Source organism: Hypanus sabinus, unplaced genomic scaffold (genome assembly GCF_030144855.1).
Source record: "Hypanus sabinus isolate sHypSab1 unplaced genomic scaffold, sHypSab1.hap1 scaffold_358, whole genome shotgun sequence".
Classification (NCBI taxonomy): Eukaryota; Metazoa; Chordata; class Chondrichthyes; order Myliobatiformes; family Dasyatidae; genus Hypanus; species Hypanus sabinus.
In genome coordinates this window covers 283,811-305,356 of record NW_026781256.1, presented here as the reverse complement: position 1 = coordinate 305,356, position 21,546 = coordinate 283,811, and the positions used below count along the sequence as shown (strand labels likewise).

General features: G+C 61.6%; 1 protein-coding gene across 1 annotated transcript in view; it reads right to left on the bottom strand.

Annotated features, from left to right (window-relative positions):
* Nucleotides 1-1,945: 1,945 nt before the first annotated feature.
* The window catches only part of LOC132388596 (NACHT, LRR and PYD domains-containing protein 3-like), a 74,009-nt gene continuing 54,408 nt past the window's right edge, over nt 1,946-21,546 (bottom strand). The window contains exons 8-9 of the mRNA XM_059960970.1: nt 4,323-4,409; nt 1,946-2,117 (exon numbers count right to left, since the gene is read on the bottom strand). Coding sequence (XP_059816953.1) covers nt 1,946-2,117; nt 4,323-4,409 — 259 coding nt within the window. The remainder of the gene's footprint in view (nt 2,118-4,322; nt 4,410-21,546) is intronic.

The window sequence follows — 21,546 nt, the reverse complement described above, 5'->3', positions numbered from 1 at the left end:
GTCCGACACAAGACAGGAAGATACATTGGTTTATTGATTTTTTATGAGATATATCAATGAAACAATGTGTGAGCTGCTAACGTGCGGTAATAAATAATCTGCTGACAGTCACACACAATTAACTGACCAGCGACAAGGGGTGACTGGTTGAATAATAACCAGTCCCGTTTCTCACCGTCACTCTGCATCGGGGAACTGATTATAAAATTATAAAACTGATTATAAAATCACACTTCAGGGCCGTGTCCGGGATCGCTGCAGATCCAGGGTCACTGCCGAGGGATTTGTCCATTTAACATCATTATATCGGCCAGGCTGCCAAATGCACCGTCCTCAGCAAAGGGGGCAAAAGGATTCTCTCCCGGGACCATCCCCCCCACCCCGGGACACCGGTGTCCCAGACTGAGCCCCGGACCCCGGGCTCTTCCTGTCCGGGTAATTCCCCGGGTAGCCACGTGGGGAGTCTCGTACACGCACTTCCGGCGGAAGCTGCCCCGCCGGACAACAGGCGGAAACACGTCACTGCGGGACCGCTGCGAGCGACGCACACAGCGCGAGGCCCGAGCCGGTTCCGTTAAAACCGTTGGGAATCAGCCCCGGCGCGCGGCCGTTAAAGGTAAGGGCGGGAGTTAAAGGGGAGGGCGGGGAGTCGGCCAAATGTCCCCATCCCGCGGGCGGGGATGTTCACAAATTCAGATCCACCATCAGTCCGGGTCTGGGTTCCAGGTAAGATCAAGGTTAAAGGCTAAATGTCCACAGATCCACTGTCAGTCCGGGTCTGGGTTCCTGTAGAGATCTCAGTTCCTTCATCCCGGTCTCACTGAACCGATTCCCCACATTCAGATGTTCACAGATCCACCATCAGTCCGGGTCTGGGTTCCTGTAGAGATCTCAGTTCCTTCATCCCGGTCTCACTGAACCGATTCACCACATTCAGATGTTCACAGATCCACCATCAGTCCGGGTCTGGGTTCCTGTAGAGATCTCAGTTCCTTCATCCCGGTCTCACTGAACCGATTCCCCACATTCAGATGTTCACAGATCCACTCTCAGTCCGGGTCTGGGTTCCTGTTCCTGTAGAGATCTCAGTTCCTTCATCCCGGTCTCACTGAACCGATTCACCACATTCAGATGTTCACAGATCCACCATCAGTCCGTGTCTGGGTTCCTGTAGAGATCTCAGTTCCTTCATCCCGGTCTCACTGAACCGATTCACCACATTCAGATGTTCACAGATCCACCATCAGTCCGGGTCTGGGTTCCTGTAGAGATCTCAGTTCCTTCATCCCGGTCCCACTGAACTGATTCCCCACATTCAGATGTTCAGATCCACTCTCAGTCCGGGTCTGGGTTCCTGTAGAGATCTCAGTTCCTTCCCCCCGGTCTCACTGAACCGATTCACCACATTCAGATGTTCACAGATCCACTCTCAGTCCGGGTCTGGGTTCCTGCAGAGATCTCAGTTCCTTCATCCCGGTCTCACTGAACCGATTCCCCACATTCAGATGTTCACAGATCCACTCTCAGTCCGGGTCTGGGTTCCTGTAGAGATCTCAGTTCCTTCCTCCCGGTCCGACTGAACCGATTTACCACATTCAGATGTTCACACCACCACTCTCAGTCCGGGTCTGGGTTCCTGTAGAGATCTCAGTTCCTTCCTCCCGGTCTCACTGAACCGATTCCCCACATTCAGATGTTCACAGATCCACCATCAGTCCGGGTCTGGGTTCCTGCAGAGATCTCAGTTCCTTCATCCCGGTCTCACTGAACCGATTCCCCCCCAGCCTGAACAGATGGGAGAATAAAGATGAAATAAACAGATCACACAACAGTGTCAGTAACAGGGGACCGGGGTTAATTTTTCAACAACACTAACAGACAAATATCACCAGAAAACCCGCGGATCCGCTGATATTTTATCACATTGAACATTAACACAAAACACTCACCAGATCAGCTTCAGACTCCGGAGGGTCAGTATGAGGCGGCGGAGAGCGGGGACAGATCGGTCTGTCAGAGAGTTTGATGTCAGGTTCAGCCCCGTCAGTGATGGGTTTGTACTGAGAGCGGAGACGAGATCCTCGGCACCAGAATCTGTGAGACCGACATTGTCCAGCCTGGAGATGAGAGAGAGTGAGGGTGAAGGACACAGAGAGACAGGAGACGGTACAAATCCCCAGTGTTTATCAGGAACACAATTACTGATTTTTTTATTCAGCACGACTGGGCAAGTCGGCCAGTGAGAACAGCGAGAAGAGTTTAAAAGGAAGACAGATTTACAGAGCGAGCGTCAGAGGAACGGGAGACAGAGTAGGAAGGCTTTGACTCAACGGGGCTTCGGCGATAAAGTGTCGAGGCGAGGTAGGTTATCTGTTTACAATACAGACAGAGAGTATGTGTGTGAGGCTGGTTTTATGTGCTCGGTGTCAGATGTGGGAGATCCTGGAGACTCCCAGCCTCCCGGACGGCAACATCTGCACCCGGTGTGTCGAGCTGCAGCTCCTTAGGGACCGAGTTAGGGAACTGGAGATGCAGCTCGATGACCTTCGTCTGGTCAGGGAGAGCGAGGAGGTGATAGAGAGGAGTTACAGGCAGGTGGTCACACCGGGGCCACGGGAGACTGAAGAAGTGGGTCACTGTCAGGAGAAGAGGAAGGTACTAGAGAGTACCCCTGTGGCTATTCCCCTTGACGATAAGTACCCCTGGTCAAGTACTGCTGGAGAGGGGTGGGGACAGCCCACCTGGTGGAGGCAACAGTGGCCCTGTGGGTCAGAAGGGCAGGGAAAGGAAGAGGAAGACAGCAGTGAGAGGTGGCTCTGTCGTTTGAGGGCCAGATAGACGACTCTGTGGACGCAGGAAAGAAACGCGGACGGTCGTTTGCCTCCCAGGTGCCAGGGTCCGGGATGTTTCAGAACGCGTCCAAGATATCCTGCGGTGGGAGGAAGAACAGCCAGAGGTCGTGGTACATATTGGTACCGGTGACATAGGTAGGAAAAGGGAAGAGGTCCTGAAAACAGACGACAGGGAGTTGGGAAGGAAGTTGAGAAGCAGGACCGGCAGAGGTAGTAATCCCGGGATTACTGCCTGTGCCATGTGACAGTGAGTACAGGAACAGACCGAGGTGGAGGATGAATGCGTGGCTGAGGGATTGGAGTAGGAGGCAGGGATTCAGATTTCTGGATCACTGGGACCTCCTTTGGAGCATCTGTGACTTGCAAAAAGAGGACGGGTTGCACTTGAATGCCAGGGAAACCGATATCCTGGTGGAAAGGTTTGCTGAGGCTATTGGGGAGAAATTAAACTAGAATTGCTGGGAGGGGTGGGAACTGAAATGAAGTGATGGCGGAGAGTGAGGTTGGCTCATAAATAGAGAAGACTTGGAGGAAGCGCTGGTGGGAGCATAGGCAGGTGATAGAGAAGGGACGCTCTCAGACCGATGGTTTGTGGTGTGTCTATTTTAATGCAAGGAGTGTTGTGAACAAAGCAGATGAGCTTAGAGCGTGGATCAGTACTTGGAGATATGATGTGGTGGCCATTACAGAGACTTGGATGGTGCAGGGACAGGAATGTTTATTTCGAGTGCCAGGCTTTAGATGTTGCAGAAAGGACAGGGAGGGAGGCCACAGAGGTGGGGACATGGCACTGTTGATCAGAAACAGAGTCACGGCTACAGAAAAGGAGGACATCATGGAGAGGTTGGAGATAGTGATCACAATTCTATCTCTTTTACCATAGCATTAGAGAGGGATAGGAACAGGCAAGCTAGGGAAACCTCTAACTGGAGGAAGGAGAACTATGAGCCTATCAGACTGGAACTTGTAAGCATAAATTGGAAACAGATGTTCTCAAGGAAAGGTACTGAAGAAATGTAGAAAATGTTCAGGGGATGTTTGCGTGGGGTTCTGAGTAGGTACGTTCCAATGAGACATGGAAAGGATGGTAGGGTACAAGATCCCTGCTGCACAAAGACTGTTGTAAATCTAGTCAAGAAGAAAAGAAGAGCTTCCAAAATGTTCAAAAACTAGGTAATGATATGAATCTGGAAGATTATAAGGCTCGTCTGTCAGCGAGTTTGATATCAGGTCCAGATCCGTCAGTGATGGGTTTGTACTGAGAGCGGAGACGAGATCCTCGGCACCAGAATCTGTGAGACCGACATCCCACAGCCTGGAGATGAGAGAGAGTGAGGGTGAAGGACACAGAGAGACAGGAGACGGTACAAATCCCCAGTGTTTATCAGTAACACAATTACTGATCAAATTAATGTTCAGTGTCAGACACCCAGTGACTGTAAACACAATCTCCCACAGTCTGGTACTTACCACAGTCTCTGTATTTTACACTCCGGGTTCCTCAGAGCCGCAGACACCAGTTTCACTCCTGAATCCCCCAGTTTATTATTGTTCAGTCTAAACACAAACAGACAAATTGATGAACATTGTGATTAAAATCGTCCGTCTGAGGGCATTTCTCTCACCCGGATATTTCAGGAAACATTAAACCCTTCAGTAATTCACTGATCGTAGATCCCATCACTGTCAATGTCCCTCACTGCCCAGCTCCAATGAATTCACCAAATGTCAGTAATTTCGTCTGTCGGTGTGACACTGTAAATTCCACATATTCTCTCTCATTCCCTAATGGTTAGAAAAGTGTTCCTGACGTGAGACAGTCGGAAAGGGCAGGTGTGAAGGGGAGAAGTCAAACAGTGAGGAAGATTTGAGAATTGGGAAATGTCGATGGGAGATGCAGGAAGAGACATCACCTAAGGTAAAGGATGGAAAGACACAGAAGGAAGCGGATGTGGAAGAAAGATCCCAGTAGAGGAGGGAGATGAGGAAGAGAGATCCCACAGGAGGATGGGGGATGGGTCAGAGAGATCCCACACGAGGAAGGGGGACGGGGAAGAGAGATCCCACAGGAGGAAGGGGGACGGGGGAGGGAGATCCCAAAGGAAAAAGCGGCACGGGGGAGGAAGATCCCACAGGAGGAAGGGGGACGGGGGAGGGAGATCCAACAGGTGGACGGGGGACGGGGCAGAGAGTTCCCACAGGAGGAAGGGGGACGTGGGAGGGAGATCCCACAGGAGGAAGGGGGACACGGGAGTCAGATCCCATAGGGGGAAGGAGGACGGTAGAGAGGGATCCCACAGGGGGGAAGGGGGAGGCGGGGGGGGTGAACCCACAGGAGGGAAGGGGGACGGGGGAGCGAGATCCCTCGGGGGGAAGGGGGTCTGGGGAGGGAGATCCCACAGGAGGATGGGGGACGGGTAAGAGAGATCCCACAGGAGGAAGGGGTACGGGGAAGAGAGATCCCACAGGAGGAAGGGGGACGGTGTAGAGAGATCCCACAGGAGGAAGGGGGACGGGGGAGTGAGATCCCACAGGAGGAAGGGGGAAGGGGAAGAGAAATCCCACAGGGGGGAAGGTGGATGGGGGAGGTAGATCCCACAGGAGGAAGGGGGACACGGGGGTCAGATCCCACACGGTGATGGGGGACGGTGGAGAGGGATTCCACAGGGGGGAAGGGGGAGGCAGGAGGGAGAACCCACAGTGGGGAAGGGGGACGGGGGTGCGAGATCCCACAGGGGAAGGGGAACGGGGGAGGGAGATCCCACAGGAGGAAGGGGGATGGGTAAGAGAGATCCCACAGGAGGAAGGGGGACGGGGGAGTGAGATCCCACAGGAGGATGGGGGACGGGGGAGAGAAATCCCACAGGGGGGAAGGTGGACGTCGCAGAGAGATCCAACAGGTGGACGGAGGACGGGGCAGAGAGATCCCACAGGAAGAACGGGGACGTGGGAGTGAGATCCCACAGGGGGAAGGGGACGGGGGAGCGAGATCCCACAGGGGTGAAGGGAGACACGGGAGGGAGATCCCACGGGGTAAGGTGGACGGGGGAATGAGATCCCACAGGAGGAAGGGGAACACAGGAGTCAGATCCCACAGGGGGAAGGGGTACGGGGAAGAGAGATCCCACAGGAGGAAGGGGGACGGGGGAAGAGAGATCCCACAGGAGGAAGGGGGACGGTGTAGAGAGATCCCACAGGGGGAAGGGGGAGTGAGATCCCCCAGGAGGAAGGGGGATGGGGAAGAGTAATCCCACAAGGGGGAAGGTGGACGGGGGAGGTAGATCCCAAAGGAAGAAGGGGGACGTGGGAGGCAGATCCCACAGGGGGAAGGAGGACGGTAGGGAGGGATCCCACAGAGGGGAAAGGGGAGGCGGGAGGGAGAACCCACAGTGGGGAAGGGGCACGGAGGTGCGAGATCCCACAGGAGAAGGGGAACGGGGAAGAGAGATCCCACAGGAGGAAAGGGGACAGTGCAGAGAGATCCCACAGGAGGAAGGGGGACGGGGGAGTGAGATCCCACAGGAGGATGGGGGACGGGGGAGAGAAATCCCACAGGGGGGAAGGTGGACGTGGCAGAGAGATCCAACAGGTGGACGGAGGACGGGGCAGAGAGATCCCACAGGTAGAACGGGGACGTGGGTGGGAGATCCCACGGGGGGGGGGGGGGACGGGGGAGCGAGATCCCACAGGGGTGAAGGGGGACACGGGAGGGAAATCCCACGGGGGAAGGTGGACGGGGGAATGAGATCCCACAGGGGGAAGGGGACAGTGGAGAGGGATCCCACAGGGGTGAAGAGGGACGCGGGAGGGAGATTCCACAGGGGGGAAGGGGGATCCCAAAAGCTGGAAGTGAGATGGGGAAGAGTGATCCCACAGGGGGAAGGGGGACGAAGGAGCGAGATCCCACTGGGGGAAGGGGGACGGTGGAGGGATCCCACAGGGGTGAAGGGGGACGGTGGAGAGGGATCCCACAGGGGGATGGGGGATGGGGATCCCAAGGGAGTAAGGGGGACGGGAGGGAGATCCCACACGGGGGAAGGGGGACGGGGCAGAGAGAGCCCACAGGAGGTTGGGGGACGGGGACGAGAGATCCCACAGGAGGAAGGGGGACGGGGCAGAGAGATGCCACAGGAGAATGGGGGACGGGGAAGAGAGATCCCACGGTAGGAAGGGGGATGTGGTAGAGAGATATCACAGGAGGAAGGGGGACAGGGAGGGAGATCACACAGGAAGAAGGGGGACATGGGAGGGAGATCCCACATTGGGAAGGAGGACGGTGGAGAGGGATCCCACAGGGGGGAAGGTGACGGGGGAGAGAGATCCCACAGGGGGGAAGGGGACGGGGGAGCGAGATCCCACAGGGGTGAAGGGGGTCACGGGAGGGAGATTCCACAGGGGGAAGGTGGACGGGGGAATGAGATCCCACAGTGGGAAGGGGGACGGTGGAGAGGGATCCCACAGGGGGGAAGAGGGACGCGGGAGGGAGATTCCTCGGGGGGATCCCAAAAGCGGGAAGTGAGATGAGGAAGAGTGATCCCTCAGGAGGGAAGGGGGACGGTGGAGAGGGATCCCACAGGGGTGAAGGGGGACGGGGGAGGGAGATCCGACAGGAGGGAGGGGTAGGGGGATCCCACAGGGGGGAAGGTGGACGGGGGAGGGGGATCCCACAGGGTGGAAGGGTGACGGGGAAGAGAGATCCCACAGGGGGTAGGGGAGGGGGATCCCACAGGAGTAAGTGGGACGGGGGAGGAAAATCTCACTGTCGGAAGGGGGACGGGGAGGGAGATCCCACAGGTGGACGGGGGAGTGGGCAGAGAGATCCCACAGGAGGAAGGGGGACATGGGAGGGCGATCCCACAGGTGAATGGGGACTCGGGGGTCAGATCGCACAGGGGGATGGGGGACGGTGGAGAGGGATCCCACAGGGGGGAAGGGGGAGGCAGGAGGGAGAACCCACAGTGGGGAAGGGGGACGGGGGAGTGAGATCCCACAGGAGAAAGGGGGAAGGGGGAGTGAGATCCCCCAGGAGGAAGTGGGATGGGGAAGAGAAATCCCACAAGGGGGAAGGTGGACGGGGGAGGTAGATCCCAAAGGAAGAAGGGGGACGTGGGAGGCAGATCCCACAGGGGGAAGGAGGACGGTAGGGAGGGATCCCACAGAGGGGAAAGGGGAGGCGGGAGGGAGAACCCACAGTGGGGAAGGGGCACGGGGGTGCTAGATCCCACAGGGGAAGGGGAACGGGGAAGAGAGATCCCATAGGAGGAAAGGGGACAGTGCAGAGAGATCCCACAGGAGGAAGGAGGACGGGGGAGTGAGATCCCACAGGAGGATGGGGGACGGGGGAGAGAAATCCCACAGGGGGGAAGGTGGACGTGGCAGAGAGATCCAACAGGTGGACGGAGGACGGGGCAGAGAGATCCCACAGGTAGAACGGGGACGTGGGTGGGAGATCCCACGGGGGGGGACGGGGGAGCGAGATCCCACAGGGGTGAAGGGGGACACGGGAGGGAAATCCCACGGGGGAAGGTGGACGGGGGAATGAGATCCCACAGGGGGAAGGGGACAGTGGAGAGGGATCCCACAGGAGTGAAGAGGGACGCGGGAGGGAGATTCCACAGGGGGGAAGGGGGATCCCAAAAGCTGGAAGTGAGATGGGGAATAGTGATCCCACAGGGGGGAAGGGGGACGAAGGAGCGAGATCCCACTGGGGGAATGGGGACGGTGGAGGGATCCCACAGGGGTGAAGGGGGACGGTGGAGAGGGATCCCACAGGGGGATGTGGGATGGGGATCCCAAGGGAGTAAGCGGGACGGGAGGGAGATCCCACACGGGGGAAGGGGGACGGGGACGAGAGATCCCACAGGAGGAAGGGGGACGGGGCAGAGAGATGCCACAGGAGAATGTGGGACGGGGAAGAGAGATCCCACGGTAGGAAGGGGGATGTGGTAGAGAGATATCACAGGAGGAAGGGGGACAGGGAGGGAGATCACACAGGAAGAAGGGGGACATGGGAGGGAGATCCCACATTGGGAAGGAGGACGGTGCAGAGGGATCCCACAGGGGGGAAGGGGGAGGCGGGGGGAGAACCCACAGGAGGTGGGGGAGGGGGATCCCACGGGAGTAAGTGGGACGGGGGAGGAAAATCTCACTGTCGGAAGGGGGACGGGGGAGTGGGCAGAGAGATCCCACAGGAGGAAGGGGGACGTGGGAGGGCGATCCCACAGGTGAAAGGGGGACTCGGGGGTCAGATCGCACAGGGGGAAGGGGGACGGTGGAGAGGGATCCCACAGGGGGGAAGGGGGAGGCAGGAGGGAGAACCCACAGTGGGGAAGGGGGACGGGGGAGAGAGATCCCACAGGGGAAGGGGAAAGGGGGAGGGATATCCCACGGTCGGAATGTGGACGGGGGAGGGGGATCCCACGGGGGGAAGGGGGACGGGGGAGTGTGAGCCCTCAGGAGGGTAGCGGGACGGGGAAGAGAGATCCCACGGTAGGAAGGGGGATGTGGCAGAGAGATCCCACAGGAGGATGGGGGACGGGGGAGAGAAATCCCACAGGGGGGAAGGTGGACGTGGCAGAGAGATCACACAGGAAGAAGGGGGACATGGGAGGGAGATCCCACACTGTGAAGGGGGACGGTGGAGAGGGATCCCACAGGGGGGAATTGGGAGGCGGGTGTGAGAACCCACAGTGGGGAAGGGGTACGGGGGAGGCAAGATCCCACAAGGGGAAGGGGGACGGTGGAGAGGGATTCCACAGTGGGGAAGGTGGATGGGGGAGGGGTATCCCACATGTGGATGTGGTACGGGGATGAGAGATCCCACGGTCGGAATGGGGAATGTGGCAGAGAGATCCCACAGGAGAGAAGGGGGACTTTGGTAGGGAGATCCCACAGGAGGGAAGGGGGGCAGGGGAGAGGGAACCCACAGGGGGAAGAGGGACGGGGGAGGGGTATCCCACAGGGGGGAAGGTGGACGGGGGAGGGGGCTCCTTCAGGGGGGAAGTGGGACGAGGGTGGTGGGTCCCACTGGGGGAAGGGGGACGGCGCCGAGGGATCCCACATGAGGAAGTGGGGCACGGGGGAGGAAGATCTCACAGGTGGACGGGGGACCAGGCAGAGAGTTCCCACAGGAGGAAGGAGGACACGGGGGTCAGATCCCACAGGCGGATGGGGGACGTGGGAGGGCGATCCCACAGGTGAAAGGGGGACTCGGGGGTCAGATCCCACAGGGGGATTGGGGTCGTTGGAGAGGGATCCCACAGGGGGGGAAGCGGGAGGCGGGAGGGAGGACCCACGGGGGGGAAGGGGGATGGGGAAGAGAGATACTACAGAAAGAAGTGGGATAGGGGAGAGAGATCCCACAGGAGGTTGGGGGACGGAGACGAGAGATCCCACAGGAGAAAGGGGGACGGGGCAGAGAGATCCCACAGGAGGATGGGGGACGGGGAAGAGAGATCCCACGGTAGGAAGGGGGATGTGGCAGAGAGATCCCACAGGAGGTTGGGGTACGGGGACGAGAGATCCCACAGGAGAAAAGGGGACGGGGCAGAGAGATGCCACAGGAGAATGGGGGACGGGGAACAGAGATCCCACGGAAGGAAGGGGGGTGTGGCAGAGAGATCCCACAGGAGGAAGGGGGACGGGGAAGAGAGATCCCACGGTAGGAAGGGGGATGTGGCAGAGTGATCCCACAGGAGGAAGGGGGACAGGGGAGGCAAATCCCACAGGGGGAAGGGGGACGGGGAGAGGAATCCCACGGTAGGAAGGGGGATGTGGCAGAGAGATATCTCAGGGGGAAGGGGGACAGGGGAGGCAGATCCCACAGTGGGAAGTGGGACGGGGGAGAGGGATCCCACAGGGGGGATGGGGGACGGCGGAGTGTGAGCCCGCAGGTGGGAAGGGGGAGAGAGATCCCACGGTAGGAAGGGGGATGTGGCAGAGAGATATCACAGGAGGAAGGGGGACAGGAGAGGCTGATCCCACAGTGGGAAGGTGGACGGGGGAGGGGGCTCCCTCAGGGGGGAAGTGGGACGAGGGAGGTGGGTCCGACAGGAGGGAAATGTGGACGGGGGAGGGGGCTCCTTCAGGGGGGGAAGTGGGACGAGGGTGGTGGGTCCCACTGGGGGAAGGGGGACGGCGCCGAGGGATCCCACATGGGGAAGTGGGGCACGGGGGAGGAAGATCTCACAGGTGGACGGGGGACCAGGCAGAGAGTTCCCACAGGAGGAAGGAGGACACTGGGGTCAGATCCCACAGGGGGATGGGGGACGTGGGAGGGCGATCCCACAGGTGAAAGGGGGACTCGGGGGTCAGATCCCACAGGGGGATTGGGGACGTTGGAGAGGGATCCCACAGGGGGGAAGCGGGAGGCGGGAGGGAGGACCCACAGGGGGGAAGGGGGATGGGGAAGAGAGATACTACAGAAAGAAGTGGGATGGGGAGAGAGATCCCACAGGAGGTTGGGGGACGGAGACGAGAGATCCCACAGGAGAAAGGGGTACGGGGCAGAGAGATCCCACAGGAGGATGGGGGACGGGGGAGAGAAATCCCACAGGGGGGAAGGTGGACGTGGCAGAGAGATCACACAGGAAGAAGGGGGACATGGGAGGGAGATCCCACACTGTGAAGGGGGACGGTGGAGAGGGATCCCACAGGGGGGAATTGGGAGGCGGGTGTGAGAACCCACAGTGGGGAAGGGGTACGGGGGAGGCAAGATCCCACAAGGGGAAGGGGGACGGTGGAGAGGGATTCCACAGTGGGGAAGGTGGATGGGGGAGGGGTATCCCACATGTGGATGTGGTACGGGGATGAGAGATCCCACGGTCGGAATGGGGAATGTGGCAGAGAGATCCCACAGGAGAGAAGGGGGACTTTGGTAGGGAGATCCCACAGGAGGGAAGGGGGGCAGGGGAGAGGGAACCCACAGGGGGAAGAGGGACGGGGGAGGGGTATCCCACAGGGGGGAAGGTGGACGGGGGAGGGGGCTCCTTCAGGGGGGAAGTGGGACGAGGGTGGTGGGTCCCACTGGGGGAAGGGGGACGGCGCCGAGGGATCCCACATGAGGAAGTGGGGCACGGGGGAGGAAGATCTCACAGGTGGACGGGGGACCAGGCAGAGAGTTCCCACAGGAGGAAGGAGGACACGGGGGTCAGATCCCACAGGCGGATGGGGGACGTGGGAGGGCGATCCCACAGGTGAAAGGGGGACTCGGGGGTCAGATCCCACAGGGGGATTGGGGTCGTTGGAGAGGGATCCCACAGGGGGGAAGCGGGAGGCGGGAGGGAGGACCCACGGGGGGGAAGGGGGATGGGGAAGAGAGATACTACAGAAAGAAGTGGGATAGGGGAGAGAGATCCCACAGGAGGTTGGGGGACGGAGACGAGAGATCCCACAGGAGAAAGGGGGACGGGGCAGAGAGATCCCACAGGAGGATGGGGGACGGGGAAGAGAGATCCCACGGTAGGAAGGGGGATGTGGCAGAGAGATCCCACAGGAGGTTGGGGTACGGGGACGAGAGATCCCACAGGAGAAAAGGGGACGGGGCAGAGAGATGCCACAGGAGAATGGGGGACGGGGAACAGAGATCCCACGGAAGGAAGGGGGGTGTGGCAGAGAGATCCCACAGGAGGAAGGGGGACGGGGAAGAGAGATCCCACGGTAGGAAGGGGGATGTGGCAGAGTGATCCCACAGGAGGAAGGGGGACAGGGGAGGCAAATCCCACAGGGGGAAGGGGGACGGGGAGAGGAATCCCACGGTAGGAAGGGGGATGTGGCAGAGAGATATCTCAGGGGGAAGGGGGACAGGGGAGGCAGATCCCACAGTGGGAAGTGGGACGGGGGAGAGGGATCCCACAGGGGGGATGGGGGACGGCGGAGTGTGAGCCCGCAGGTGGGAAGGGGGAGAGAGATCCCACGGTAGGAAGGGGGATGTGGCAGAGAGATATCACAGGAGGAAGGGGGACAGGAGAGGCTGATCCCACAGTGGGAAGGTGGACGGGGGAGGGGGCTCCCTCAGGGGGGAAGTGGGACGAGGGAGGTGGGTCCGACAGGAGGGAAATGTGGACGGGGGAGGGGGCTCCTTCAGGGGGGGAAGTGGGACGAGGGTGGTGGGTCCCACTGGGGGAAGGGGGACGGCGCCGAGGGATCCCACATGGGGAAGTGGGGCACGGGGGAGGAAGATCTCACAGGTGGACGGGGGACCAGGCAGAGAGTTCCCACAGGAGGAAGGAGGACACTGGGGTCAGATCCCACAGGGGGATGGGGGACGTGGGAGGGCGATCCCACAGGTGAAAGGGGGACTCGGGGGTCAGATCCCACAGGGGGATTGGGGACGTTGGAGAGGGATCCCACAGGGGGGAAGCGGGAGGCGGGAGGGAGGACCCACAGGGGGGAAGGGGGATGGGGAAGAGAGATACTACAGAAAGAAGTGGGATGGGGGAGAGAGATCCCACAGGAGGTTGGGGGACGGAGACGAGAGATCCCACAGGAGAAAGGGGTACGGGGCAGAGAGATCCCACAGGAGGATGGGGGACGGGGGAGAGAAATCCCACAGGGGGGAAGGTGGACGTGGCAGAGAGATCACACAGGAAGAAGGGGGACATGGGAGGGAGATCCCACACTGTGAAGGGGGACGGTGGAGAGGGATCCCACAGGGGGGAATTGGGAGGCGGGTGTGAGAACCCACAGTGGGGAAGGGGTACGGGGGAGGCAAGATCCCACAAGGGGAAGGGGGACGGTGGAGAGGGATTCCACAGTGGGGAAGGTGGATGGGGGAGGGGTATCCCACATGTGGATGTGGTACGGGGATGAGAGATCCCACGGTCGGAATGGGGAATGTGGCAGAGAGATCCCACAGGAGAGAAGGGGGACTTTGGTAGGGAGATCCCACAGGAGGGAAGGGGGGCAGGGGAGAGGGAACCCACAGGGGGAAGAGGGACGGGGGAGGGGTATCCCACAGGGGGGAAGGTGGACGGGGGAGGGGGCTCCTTCAGGGGGGAAGTGGGACGAGGGTGGTGGGTCCCACTGGGGGAAGGGGGACGGCGCCGAGGGATCCCACATGAGGAAGTGGGGCACGGGGGAGGAAGATCTCACAGGTGGACGGGGGACCAGGCAGAGAGTTCCCACAGGAGGAAGGAGGACACGGGGGTCAGATCCCACAGGCGGATGGGGGACGTGGGAGGGCGATCCCACAGGTGAAAGGGGGACTCGGGGGTCAGATCCCACAGGGGGATTGGGGTCGTTGGAGAGGGATCCCACAGGGGGGAAGCGGGAGGCGGGAGGGAGGACCCACGGGGGGGAAGGGGGATGGGGAAGAGAGATACTACAGAAAGAAGTGGGATAGGGGAGAGAGATCCCACAGGAGGTTGGGGGACGGAGACGAGAGATCCCACAGGAGAAAGGGGGACGGGGCAGAGAGATCCCACAGGAGGATGGGGGACGGGGAAGAGAGATCCCACGGTAGGAAGGGGGATGTGGCAGAGAGATCCCACAGGAGGTTGGGGTACGGGGACGAGAGATCCCACAGGAGAAAAGGGGACGGGGCAGAGAGATGCCACAGGAGAATGGGGGACGGGGAACAGAGATCCCACGGAAGGAAGGGGGGTGTGGCAGAGAGATCCCACAGGAGGAAGGGGGACGGGGAAGAGAGATCCCACGGTAGGAAGGGGGATGTGGCAGAGTGATCCCACAGGAGGAAGGGGGACAGGGGAGGCAAATCCCACAGGGGGAAGGGGGACGGGGAGAGGAATCCCACGGTAGGAAGGGGGATGTGGCAGAGAGATATCTCAGGGGGAAGGGGGACAGGGGAGGCAGATCCCACAGTGGGAAGTGGGACGGGGGAGAGGGATCCCACAGGGGGGATGGGGGACGGCGGAGTGTGAGCCCGCAGGTGGGAAGGGGGAGAGAGATCCCACGGTAGGAAGGGGGATGTGGCAGAGAGATATCACAGGAGGAAGGGGGACAGGAGAGGCTGATCCCACAGTGGGAAGGTGGACGGGGGAGGGGGCTCCCTCAGGGGGGAAGTGGGACGAGGGAGGTGGGTCCGACAGGAGGGAAATGTGGACGGGGGAGGGGGCTCCTTCAGGGGGGAAGTGGGACGAGGGTGGTGGGTCCCACTGGGGGAAGGGGGACGGCGCCGAGGGATCCCACATGGGGAAGTGGGGCACGGGGGAGGAAGATCTCACAGGTGGACGGGGGACCAGGCAGAGAGTTCCCACAGGAGGAAGGAGGACACTGGGGTCAGATCCCACAGGGGGATGGGGGACGTGGGAGGGCGATCCCACAGGTGAAAGGGGGACTCGGGGGTCAGATCCCACAGGGGGATTGGGGACGTTGGAGAGGGATCCCACAGGGGGGAATCGGGAGGCGGGAGGGAGGACCCACAGGGGGGAAGGGGGATGGGGAAGAGAGATACTACAGAAAGAAGTGGGATGGGGGAGAGAGATCCCACAGGAGGTTGGGGGACGGAGACGAGAGATCCCACAGGAGAAAGGGGTACGGGGCAGAGAGATCCCACAGGAGGATGGGGGACGGGGCAGAGAGATGCCACAGGAGAATGGTGGACGGGGAAGAGAGATCCCACGGTAGGAAGGGGGATGTGGCAGAGAGACCCGACAGGAGGAAGGGGGACGGGGGAGGCAGATCCCACAGTGGGTAGGGGGACGGTGGAGAGGGATCCCACAGGGGGGAAGGTGGACGGGGGACGGAGTGTCCGCAGGTGGGAAGGGGGAGAGAGATCCCACTGGAGGAAGGGTGTCACGGGAGAGGAATCCCACAGGGGGGAAGGTGGATGGGGGAGAGGGATCCCACAGGGGGGAAGGTGGACCCGGGAGGGTTATCCCACGGGGTGAAGGTGGAAGGGGTAGGGGGATCCCTCAGGGGGGAAGGGGGAAGAGGGAGGTTGGTCCCACAGGGGGAAGGGGGACGGGGAGGAAGATCTCACAGTCGGAAGGGGGACGGGGGAGGGAGATCCCACAGGAGGAAGGGGGACGTGGGAGGGAGATCCCACGGGAGGAAGGGGGACACGGGATTCCGATGCCACACGGGGATGGGGGACGGTGGGGAGGGATCCCACAGGGGGGAAGGGGGAGGCGGGAGGGAGAACACACAGGGAGGAAGAGGGACGGGGGAGCAAGATCCCTCAGGGGGAAGGGGGGCGGTGGAGAGGGATTCCACAGGGGTGAAGGGGGACACGGGAGGGAGATCACACAGGGGGGAAGGGTGAGGCAGGAGGGAGAACCCAGAGGGGGGAAGTGGGATTGTGGAGAGGGATTCCACAGGGGTGAAGGGGGACACGGGAGGAGATCCCACAGGGGGGAAGGGGGAGGGAGGAGGGCGAACCCAAAGGGGGGAAGTGGGACGGAGGAGCAAGATCCCACAGGGGGAAGGGGGACAGTAGAGATGGATTCCACAGGGGAGATTGGGGACGGGGATCACAAAATGGGAAAGGGGAAAGGGGGAGGGATATCCCACGGTGGGAATGTGGACGGAGGAGGGGGATCCCACAGGGGGGACGGGGGACGGGGCAGAGAGATCCCACAGGAGGAAGGGGGACGGGGGAGTGAGATCCCACAGGAGGATGGGGGACGGGGGAGAGAAATCCCACAGGGGGGAAGGTGGACGTGGCAGAGAGATCCAACAGGTGGACGGAGGACTGGGCAGAGAGATCACACAGGAAGAAGGGGGACATGGGAGGGAGATCCCACATTGGGGAGGATGGTGGAGAGGGATCCCACAGGGGGGAAGGGGACGGGGGAGAGAGATCTCACAGGGGGAAGGGGGACGGTGGAGAGGGATCCCACAGGGGTGAAGAGGGACGCGGGAGGGAGATTCCTCGGGGCGAAGGGGGATCCCAAAAGCGGGAAGTGAGATGAGGAAGAGTGATCCCTCAGGGGGGAAGGGGGACGGAGGAGAGGGATACCACAGGGGTGAAGGTGGACAGTGGAGAGGGATCCCACAGGGGTGAAGGGGGACGGGGGAGGGAGATCCGACAGGAGGAAGGGGGAGGGGGATCCCACAGGGTGGAAGGGGGACGGGGAAGTGAGATCCCACAGGGGGGTGGGGGAGGGGGATCCCACTGGAGTAAGGGGGTCGGGGGTGGGAGATCCCACAGGGGGAAGGGGTACGGTGGAGAGGGATTCCACAGGGGTGAAGGGGGACACGGGAGGGTGATCCCACAGGGGGGATGGGGGACAAGGATTCTAAAATGGGTAAGGAGGAAGGGGAGGGGGATCCCACAGGGGGGAAGGTGGACGGGGGAGGGGGAACCCACACGGGGGTAGGGGGATGTGGCAGAGAGATCCGACAGGAGGAAGGGGGACGGGGGAGGCAGATCCCACAGTGGGAAGGGGGACGGTGGAGAGGGATCCCACAGGGGGGAAGGTGGACGGGGGACGGAGTGTCCGCAGGTGGGAAGGGGGAGAGAGATCCCACTGGAGGATGGGTGTCACGGGAGAGGAATCCCACAGGGGGGAAGGTGGATGGTGGAGAGGGATCCCACAGGGGGGAAGGTGGACCCGGGAGGGTTATCCCACGGGGTGAAGGTGGAAGGGGTAGGGGGGATCCCTCAGGGGGGAAGGGGGACGAGGGAGGTTGGTCCCAGAGGGGGAAGGGGGACTGGGAGGAAGATCCCACAGGAGGAAGGGGGACACGGGATTCCGATGCCACACGGGGATGGGGGACGGTGGGGAGGGATCCCACAGGGGGGAAGGGGGAGGCGGGAGGGAGAACCCACAGGGAGGAAGAGGGACGGGGGAGCAAGATCCCTCAGGGGGAAGGGGGGCGGTGGAGAGGGATTCCACAGGGGTGAAGGGGGACACGGGAGGAGATCCCACAGGGGGGAAGGGTGAGGCAGGAGGGAGAACCCAGAGGGGGGAAGTGGGATTGTGGAGAGGGATTCCACAGTGGTGAAGGGGGACATGGGAGGAGATCCCACAGGGGGGAAGGGGGAGGGAGGAGGGCGAACCCAGAGGGGGGAAGTGGGACGGAGTAGCAAGATCCCACAGGGGGAAGGGGGACAGTAGAGATGGATTCCACAGGAGAGATTGGGGACGGGGATCACAAAATGGGAAAGGGGAAAGGGGGAGGGATATCCCACGGTGGGAATGTGGACGGAGGAGGGGGATCCCACAGGGGGGAAGGGGGACGGGGCAGAGAGATCCCACAGGAGGAAGGGGGACGGGGGAGTGAGATCCCACAGGGGGGAATGTGGACGTGGCAGAGAGATCCAACAGGTGGACGGAGGACTGGGCAGAGAGATCACACAGGAAGAAGGGGGACATGGGAGGGAGATTCCACATTGGGGAGGATGGTGGAGAGGGATCCCACAGGGAGGAAGGGGACGGGGGAGAGAGATCCCACAGGGGGGAAGGGGACGGGGGAGCGAGATCCCACAGGTGTGAAGGGGGTCACGGGAGGATCCCACAGGGGGAAGGTGGACGGGGGAATAAGATCCCACAGGGGGAAGGGGGACGGTGGAGAGGGATCCCACAGGGGTGAAGAGGGACGCGGGAGGGAGATTCCTCGGGGCGAAGGGGGATCCCAAAAGCGGGAAGTGAGATGCGGAAGAGTGATCCCTCAGGGGGGAAGGGGGACGGAGGAGAGGGATACCACAGGGGTGAAGGGGGACAGTGGAGAGGGATACCACAGGGGTGAAGGGGGACGGTGGAGAGGGATCCCACAGGGGTGAAGGGGGACGGGGCAGGGAGATCCGACAGGAGGAAGGGGGAGGGGGATCCCACAGGGTGGGGGGACGGGGAAGAGAGATCCAACAGGGGTGTGGGGGAGGGGGATCCCACTGGAGTAAGGGGGTCGGGGGTGGGAGATCCCACAGGGGGAAGGGGGACGGTGGAGAGGGATTCCACAGGGGTGAAGGGGAACACGGGAGGTTGATCCCACAGGGGGGATGGGGGACAAGGATTCTAAAATGGGTAAGGGGGAAGGGGAGGGGGATCCCACAGGGGGGAAGGTGGACGGGGGAGGGGGATCCCACACGGGGGAAGGGGGACGGGGCAGAGAGATCCCACAGGAGAAAGTGGGACGGGGCAGAGAGATCCCACAGGAGGAAGAGGGACGGGGGAGAGAGATCCCACAGGGGGGAAGGTTGACGTGGAGGGGGATCACACATGGGTGATGTTGATCGGGGGAGAGAGATCCCACAAGAGGAACGGGGACGTAGGAGGGAGATCCCACAGGAGGAAGGGGGACACGGGAGAGGGATCCCACAGGGGGGAAGGTGGACGGGGGAGGGTGATCCCACGGGGGGATTGTGGACGGGGGACGGGGCTCCCTAAGGGGGGAAGTGGGACGAGGGAGGTGGGTCCCACAGGGGGAATGGGGACGGTGGAGAGGGATTCCACAGGGGTGAATGGGACATGGGAGGGAGATACCACAGGGGGGAAGGGGGAGGCGGGGGAGAGAACCCAGAGGGGGGAAGTGGGACGGGGGAGCAATATTCCACAGGGGGAAGGGGGACAGTAGAGATGGATTCCACAGGGGTGATTGGGGACGTGGATCACAAAATGGGAAAGGGGAAAGGGGGAGGGATATCCCACGGGGGGAATGTGGACGGGGGAGGGGGATCCCACAGGGTGGAAGGGGAACGGGGCCGAGAAATCCCACAGGAGGAAGGGGGACGGGGCAGAGAGATCCCACAGGAGGAAGGGGGACGGGGCAGAGAAATCCCACAGGAGGATGGGGGACGGGGAAGAGAGATCCCACAGGAGGAAGGGGGACAGGGGAGGGAGTTCCCACGGTAGGAAGGGGGATGTGGCAGAGAGATCACACAGGAGAAAGGGGGACGGGGCAGAGAGATCCCACGGTAGGAAGGGGGATGTGTCAGAGAGATATCGCAGGAGGATGGGGGACAGGGGAGGCAGATCCCACAGGGGGAAGGGGGACGGCGCCGAGGGATCCCACATGAGGAAGTGGGGCACGGGGGAGGAAGATCTCACAGGTGGACGGGGGACCGGGCAAAGAGTTCCCAGAGGAGGAAGGGGGACACGGGGGTCAGATCCCACAGGGGGATGGGGGACGTGGGAGGGAGATACCACAGGTGAAAGGGGGACACCGGAGTCAGATCACACAGGGGATGGGGGACGGTGGAGTGGGATCCCACAGGGGGGAAGGGGGAGGCGGGAGGGTGATCCCACAGGGGGGAAGGGGGACGGGGATCCCAAAATGGGGAAGGGGGAATGGGAGGGGGATCCCACAGGGGGGAAGGTGGATGGGGGAGGTGGGTCCCACAGGGGGAATGGGGACGGTGGAGAGGGATTCCACAGGGGTGAATGGGACACGGGATGGAGATCCCACAGGGCGGAGGGGGGAGGCGGGAGTGAGAACCCAGAGGGGGGAAGTGGGACGGGGGAGCAAGATCCCACGGGGGAAGGGGGACAGTAGAAATGGATTCCACAGGGGTGATTGGGGACGTGGATCACAAAATGGGAAAGGGGAAAGGGGGAGGGATATCCCACGGGGGGAAGGTGGACGGGGTTGGGGGATCCCACAGCGGGGAAGGGGTACGGGGCAGAGAGATCCCACAGGAAGAAGGGGGACGGGGAAGAGAGATCCCACAGGAGGAAGGGAGATGGGGCAGAGAGATCCCACAGGTGGATGTGGGACGGGGATGAGAGATCCAACGGTAGGAATGGGGAATGTGGCAGAGAGATCCCACAGGAGAGAAGGGGGACTTTGCTAGGGAGATCCCACAGGAGGGAAGGGGGAATGAGGGAGAGAGATCCCACAGGAGAGAAGGGTGACTTTGGTAGGGAGATCCCACAGGAGGAAGGAGTACGGGGGAGGGAGATCCCACAGGAGGGAAGGGGGACGGGGGAGGGAGATCCCACAGGTGGAAGGAGTACGGGGGAGGGAGATCCCACAGAAGGGGGCGGTGTAGTGTGATCCCCCAGGAGTGAAGAGGGACGGGGGAGGGGTTCCCACAGGTGGGAAGGGGGACAGGGTGGGAGACACACAGGAGGAAGGGGGACGGGGGAGGGAGAGCCCACAGGAAGGACGGGTGACCGGGGAGGGAGAGCCCGCCAGAGGGAAGGGGTTCGGGGGAAGAGAGATCCCAGTGGAGGGAAGGGATACGGGGGAGGGTGAGCCCCCAGGAGGGAAGAGGTACGGGGGAGAGAGATCCCACGGGGGGAAGGGGGATGGGGGAGAGGGATTTCACAAGGGTGAAGGGTGACACAGGAGGGAGATCCCACAAGGGGGAAGGAGGACGTGGATCCCAAAATGGGGAAGGGGGATGGGGGAGGGGGATCCCACAGGGGTGAAGGTGGACGGGGTTGGGGGATCCCACAGGAGGAAGGGGGACGGGTGAGTGAGATCCCCCAGGAGGAAGGGGGACGGGGAAGAGAAATCCCACAGGGGGGAAGGTGGATGCGGGAGGGTGATCCCACAGGAGTAAGGGGGAATGGGAAGAGAAATCTCACAGGAGGAAGTGGGATGGGGGAAAGAGATCCCACAGGAGGAAGGGGGATGGGGAAGAGATCCCACAGGAGGAAGGGGGTGGGGAAGAGAGATACCTCAGGATGAATGTGTATGGAAAAGACAGATCCCACAGGAGGAAGGGGGATGGGGGAAGGGAGATCCGACAGGAGGAGGGGGCAAAGGAGCTGAGGACTCACAGGAGGGTTAGGAAAGAGAGATCCCTCGGAAGGAAGGGGGATCGGGAAGAGAGATCCCACTAGAGGAA